This window comes from Neophocaena asiaeorientalis, unplaced genomic scaffold (genome assembly GCF_003031525.2).
Source record: "Neophocaena asiaeorientalis asiaeorientalis breed wild unplaced genomic scaffold, Neophocaena_asiaeorientalis_V1.1 scaffold30, whole genome shotgun sequence".
NCBI classification, from domain to species: domain Eukaryota; kingdom Metazoa; phylum Chordata; class Mammalia; order Artiodactyla; family Phocoenidae; genus Neophocaena; species Neophocaena asiaeorientalis.
The window spans coordinates 7,763,100-7,769,320 of record NW_020174923.1 but is presented as its reverse complement, the minus strand read 5'-3'; the positions used below and the strand labels follow the sequence as shown (position 1 = coordinate 7,769,320).

Below are 6,221 nucleotides of genomic sequence, written 5' to 3'. Positions count from 1 at the left end.
TTTTGCAGTACGCAGGCCTCTCACTGTTGCGGCCTCTCCCGTTGTGGAGCACAGGCTCCGGACACGCAGGCTTAGCGGCCATGGCTCACAGGCCCAGCCGCTCTGCGGCATGTGGGATCTTCCCTGACTGGGGCACAAACCCGTGTCCCCTGCATCAGCAGGCTGACAACCACTGCGCCACCAGGGAAGCCCTGGGGGCATTATTTTAAGCCTCTGAGGTCCTATTCTCTTGATGCTATAATGAAGTCTGTCTCGTTTTTTAGTAGCCACCAAATTATGTATTCAGTTTGTGCCGATCCCAAAGGCAGTTATGAGCGGGGACTGAGCCTTTTTTTTTTAAGCCTTGATCCTTGCCATGCCTGTTTTTCATTTCAAACTGACAAAAGTGTTTTGGGGAGAGGCTTACAGAAAAGTCAACAGGAATACTGTGACATGCATCAAGCTAGAGCTGAATTTCTGTTGATGTCTGATGAAGGTTACTGGCTTTCAGTCTTTTTTTTTTTTGTAAATGAGTTATTATTATTATTTATTTATTTTTGGCTGTGTTGGGTCTTTGTTGCTACGCGTGGGTTTTCTCTAGTTGCAGTGAGCGGGGGCTGCTCTTCGTTGCAGTGCACAGGCTTCTCATTGCGGTGGCTTCTCTTGTTGCGGAGCACGGGCTCTAGGCATGTGGGCTTCAGCAGTTGTGACACGTGGGCTCAGTAGTTGTGACTCACGGGCTCTAGAGCGCAGGCTCAGTAGTTGTGGCGCACGGACTTAGTTGCTCCGCGGCATGTGGGATCTTCCCGGACCAGGGCTCGAACCCGTGTCCCCTGCATTGGCAGGCGGATTCTCAACCACTGCGCCACCAGGGAAGCCCAGTCTTTTGTTTTTTTACAGAGAAAAATGGTCAAGAAAGGGGACACATCTCTTTAAGAAGCGGGTAGGTCAACGTAACCACCTATGCACATGGTTTAATTTAAAGACAGAATTTGAGGAAGGCTTTTCTGATGTTGGTAGTTTATTTCCTCCCCCTTCTAGGTGATACGTATACGCAGAGCCTTTTTGACTGCCCACGTTTAACAAATTACCCTTGTTTCCAGGATGGGAAATCAGGAAATGTCTACTGAAATTTGCCCGTAAAATAGTGCTGCATTTCAGCTCAGCTGGTTTGCTAGTATACGCAAAGGGACGTGTTCTTCCAGGTTTACAGCGCCTGTAGATAGAAGTCAGCTAAAATGGATTGCTTGCTGATAATTACTGAACTATATACCTACCCTGAATTTATTCTATTCCCGCTCCCCCACTACTAGTTTAGTAACTATTTCAGAATTTAAAAAAGCTTACAAAAAAAGGAGAATGTTTAGCCTGTTCTTCTGAAATATTTCCCCGCCCTCAGTTTACTAACCTCCTTTACAGGGTGAATTCCTATGTCCCTTCTGCATCCTGTAGTTTGCTTTGTGTACTGATGGGCCATTTTCACATATCAATTTTGTAGTGAGATAAGAAGCCTCTACTTTAAGGACCAGTTAAATCAGGAAAAGATGATGGACTTGTGGTTATTGTCTTCAGCTTCCTAACTTCCAGGAAACCGATTATGTCAGTGGTGTAGCTGTCTGACAATAAGGTTACATTGTCCCAGTAAGGTCGCCTTGGAAGAAAATGAAGTAAAGCCAGCTGTTTATCTAGCAGTCTGGCAGCCTTTCCCTGTTTACTTTCTGCTGAGCGGCATTTATTTACATCTCTTTACAAGTGGAATATTTCTGTTTCGAGTGGCATCGCGATGCTGCCTCTTTGTGCCGGTGAGATCTCTCTTGCTCTGCTCCCCTGCTGACTTGAGGCCTGAGCCGCCCAGCGTGGCCTGGCTCTTAGGCACTCTTAGGCACTCGGGGCTGCTGAGCCCTTGAAACGTGGCTGGTCCCAACTGAGAATCGCTGCGTGTGGAGAATGCACACCAAATATGACGACTTAATATGAAAAAAAAAAAAGTAAAACATCTAATACATTTGCATATAGATTATGTGTCAAAACAATAATATATTGGCTATATTGGGTAAAATAAAAATCTATTAATTTCACCTATTTCTTTTTGCTTTCTAATGTGGGTACTAGAAAACGTAACCTTACTTTTATGGCTCACCTTCCCTGCTGTTGGGCGGTGCTGCTCCGGATAACCTGTTTCTGAGAGCGCCCGGGTTGGTAGAGGGGGATCTGCACATTCTTTGAGTTGCCCGCCCTGCCTCTGCCACCACTTCCAGGGACTGGCGTGTGATGACTACATTTACCTAGTGACACGTGACTGACTGAGGTCTTGTGATTTGTTTTGCTTTGCTAGTGATGATGGCCAAGGAGAAGCCACCGATCACGGTAGTCGGAGATGTTGGAGGACGCATTGCGATCATTGTGGTAGGTCACGGTCTTCCTGTGCAGAGATGACATTACTCTTAGTAGGTGTCCACCTTAGGATTGGTGTCCAGTGACGATGATGCATTTAAGTGGACCCATCTAGCCTTTCTTACCCAGGCTCCCCTAGGACAACTAGGAGAAACTTTTAAACAGATGAACCGGGATTATTATAACCTACAGGTGTAAAAGGAGCACAGTAGTAGTACCTGTAAGTAAATTCGATCCCATAAGTAACCTTTGTCTGAAGGGGTCTGTGTCCTGTCAAACTAGCTGACCTACTCAACCTTAAGCTCGTGGGCAGTGAGGTGAGCTGAAGGTGGGCTGTTCCATTCTCACTAACAAGAACGTGTGTCTTGTTCTTTGTTACTTTAACACGATACACGTGCTCCCAGCTCTAAACGCCTCTGCTGGGCCAGAGGATCGGCCCTTTACAATGGCTCACTTTATTTCTCTGTTCCCCTCTATTAACGTTCTCTTGGGAAAAAGTAAATGAGACACTGGCTATGTGGGATTCATCAGAAATTTGAAACAGGGAAAGGAGTCTTGGCAGTCTCCTGAACTCGGGCCGAAATGTCGCGTACGACTGTAAGGCTTTGCTGCTCTTTCTGTTGACAGTCATGCACGTTACGAGGCCACGCAGTTCCAAATGGACGTTCAGTCTTTGACCCAGGCAGATAGCTCTGATTTTCCATTAGACATCCTCTGAAGCAAAGTGCAGGCAGGTGTGTGTTTATAGATGGGGATGGAGGGAACTTAGCACGAACACTGGTTGGTCTCTTCTCAGGATGACATCATTGATGATGTGGAAAGTTTTGTTGCTGCTGCGGAGATCCTGAAAGAGAGAGGTGCTTATAAGATCTACGTCATGGCCACTCACGGCATCCTGTCTGCGGAGGCCCCCCGTCTGATTGAGGAGTCCTCCATCGACGAGGTCTGTCTGCTCTTTTTTTTCTTTTTTTGTTGAAGTCTTTAATTTTTTATTTTATATGCAGAGAGCCGTTGTTTCTGCGTAAGGTAGATGTCCTGGACGACCCATTCAAGGAAGTTGAGTCACAATTTGCTGCTCTGTTTTCCGTGAATAGTTAAATGGCTCATTCAGTTTTTTATTTTTTTGAAATTTTCTTTTTTCTATTTTATTTTAATTAATTAATTTTTGGCTGCATTGGGTCTTCGTTCCGGCGCATGGGCTTTCTCTAGTTGCAGCGAGCGGGGGCTGCTCTTCGTTGCTGCGCGCGGGCTTCTCATTGCCGTGGCTTCTCTTTGTTGTGGAGCACGGGCTCTGGGCGCGCAGGCTTCAGTAGCTGTGGCTCGTGGGCTCAGCAGTTGTGACGTGTGGGCTGAGTTGCCCCACGGCATGTGGCATCTTCCCGGACCAGGGCTCGAACCCGTGTCCCCTGCATTGGCAGGCGGATTCTTAACCACTGCGCCACCAGGGAAGCCCCTCAGTCAGTATTGCCTACTCCCTCTCGAGAGGACTGTGAGATCGTGCTTTGGGTGGCTAGTGGTCTGTTGGGGCAGATGTATAGTTAGGAATATATGTCTGTTTCATAAAGATTTGGTCTGTGTACTTCAGTATAATTTGTATTTCAATATGATTTGATACCATAGTAGCGTTTCTCTCAAGACTTGAATTCTTCCTTGATAATAGGAAGGTTTCCCGCAGTGCTGGGGCTCACCCTATCATTTCTGCATACGTAGACCTGACCATCCTAAGCTTCTGTTTTGAATCATGTAACCTTTGCCCTGTGTAAAGTCGGGTTAGTTTGTAAAAACCGTACTGAGTGGAATAAGGTTTTATAGTTTGAGCCTTGGTCTGTGGGTACCACACGTTAGGTAAACTTTTCTGAATGACCACGTTGGGCCGCACACATCAGTAACAGCGTTTCTTTTCCATTACTGCAACGACCAGGTGGTGGTGACGAATACTGTCCCTCACGAGGTCCAGAAGCTGCAGTGTCCCAAGATTAAGACTGTGGACATCAGTCTGATTCTTTCTGAAGCGATTCGGAGAATCCACAACGGGGAGTCCATGGCGTACCTTTTCCGAAACATCACAGTGGACGACTAGCTTTCCCGGTTGCCTTGGCCCTGGAACTCCCAAGGAAAACATGTGAAAAGCAGTGCCATCAATTATGTACACAGCATTTCCTTTCAAGGGAGGCAGATGGTCTCTCTTGCCAAGTTTGGTGGGTAGGAGGCATTAAGGTGGTCAAGGGGAAGACAGAGATCACGGGTCCATGGCCTCAACTGTCTGTCGTCGGCATCCTGTTCCTTAAAAAAAAGTTAGACACCTTCCTGAAGAGAATCTGAAAATCTTGTTGATATTGAAAGGGAGTGAAAGGGAGATAAAGTCCTAACTCTCTAACGTTCATTCAGTTTGTTTCCACCGCAGGGAAACGTCCGTGTTAACGTTGAACTTGGTTAGGGCAGCTGAACACCCGGCACTGTTCCTATTCCAGTTGTCCTCTCGCCAGTCAACTTCATGCACATCTTCTACAGAGAATCATATTTTTCTTTGAGAAACTTCTTGCCAGCCGCCAGTGAACAATGAAGCATCTGTGGTGTTACTCCTAGCGAGGACATCAGATTAAAGAATCACATCCTAACTCTGGATCTCCGAGTTGCTCTTAAATTGCAAATAAAAGAATTTTCTGTCTTGCTAGTGTCTTCACTACATTGCAGAGCTGCCCACTCTCCTGCCTTCTGTCCAGACTCTGCAGAAGCTGGTGCCTTGAATGCGGGGTGGTGGTCCAGGTCCATGGCTCCTGGACATAAGTCTCCCTCTGCAGGTTCCATTCCCTTCCCTTCACGTTCCGTGATGTTAAATTCTTGTTGAATAATATATTTTCAACCTAGATTAAAAAAAACAAAAACAAAAAAAAGTAACCATACTTTTCCCTGTGTGACGGGTGACACTTAGATTGGTTGCATTACTTAGGACTGCACCACTTGATCTTTCTGCCACCATTTTAAATTACATAATCACGATTCTAGGTAATACCTCATTTGTCGGGCAGGCCTTGCCGCAAATGTAGTGTAGACTTTTTATACCTTTTAGTCTGATCCAAGTCAGGACTGAATGAAACAGGCAGGAGGAGTGTCTGCCCGGAAAGGAACTGTAGTCTCTCATTGGTTCTCATAGCTCCTAAGAGATAATAAAGGGCAATTCGCTTATTTGTACAATTGTATTTCTCTGCAGGGAAGTTTCCTGGACATTTTCCCCCCTTTCCCAATGACTAGGAAAGTTCCCAGCCCGCCATCAAGACTTGAGCACATTTGCTTTTTCAAGCACACAAAGAAGTTGCCTTTTGTTAATAATCCAAGTAGGGGAATTCCGAGAAAAGAACTAAATTATCAAATAATTAGCATGGTTGTAGAGGAAGAGCCGTGGACTGTTACTCAGGAGACTGGTTCTGTCCTGGAGGTCGGGCAGATGACCAGTCCTTTCTGGCCCTCTGTCATCGGTTGTGGAAGGGGAGGTTAGGAATTGAAAGCTAAGGTCCTTTTCAACCCCAAATTCCATTTATACCTGCGGCCTATGTCTCTAAAAGAGATTTTAAATGTACTTATTTGGCAAAAGCGTTTAGGAGAATATATCTCCTGGGATTAGTAAGCCCTTTGCATTGGCATTTAGTGAGTCCTAGTGTGTGCCTGGCATGATAGCAAGTCTCAGGGACATGAAAATGGAAACGTGAGGGCTCGGGAGCTGATGTTCTGGCCATAGCTAGTGTAGTAGTAGCAGTCACATTCAGTAGAAAGTCACTGAACTTAGAACGGTTAAGCCCACACACCACACCACAGCCTCCAGTACAGCTGATGTTCAGTCCTAAGGCTTC

At 46.1% G+C, this 6,221-nt stretch overlaps 1 protein-coding gene across 3 annotated transcripts in view; it reads left to right on the top strand.

Moving 5' to 3' along the window:
* PRPSAP1 (phosphoribosyl pyrophosphate synthetase associated protein 1) overlaps nucleotides 1-5,044 on the top strand; it is a 31,385-nt gene extending 26,341 nt beyond the window's left edge. For all 3 annotated transcript variants that reach the window (XM_024760745.1, XM_024760744.1, XM_024760743.1), the window contains 3 exons: nucleotides 2,315-2,385; nucleotides 3,170-3,316; nucleotides 4,295-5,044. In XM_024760745.1, the coding sequence (XP_024616513.1) occupies nucleotides 2,315-2,385; nucleotides 3,170-3,316; nucleotides 4,295-4,453 (377 nt within the window). In that variant the 3' untranslated portion in view covers nucleotides 4,454-5,044. The remainder of the gene's footprint in view (nucleotides 1-2,314; nucleotides 2,386-3,169; nucleotides 3,317-4,294) is intronic.
* The last annotated feature ends 1,177 nt before the right edge of the window (nucleotides 5,045-6,221 follow it).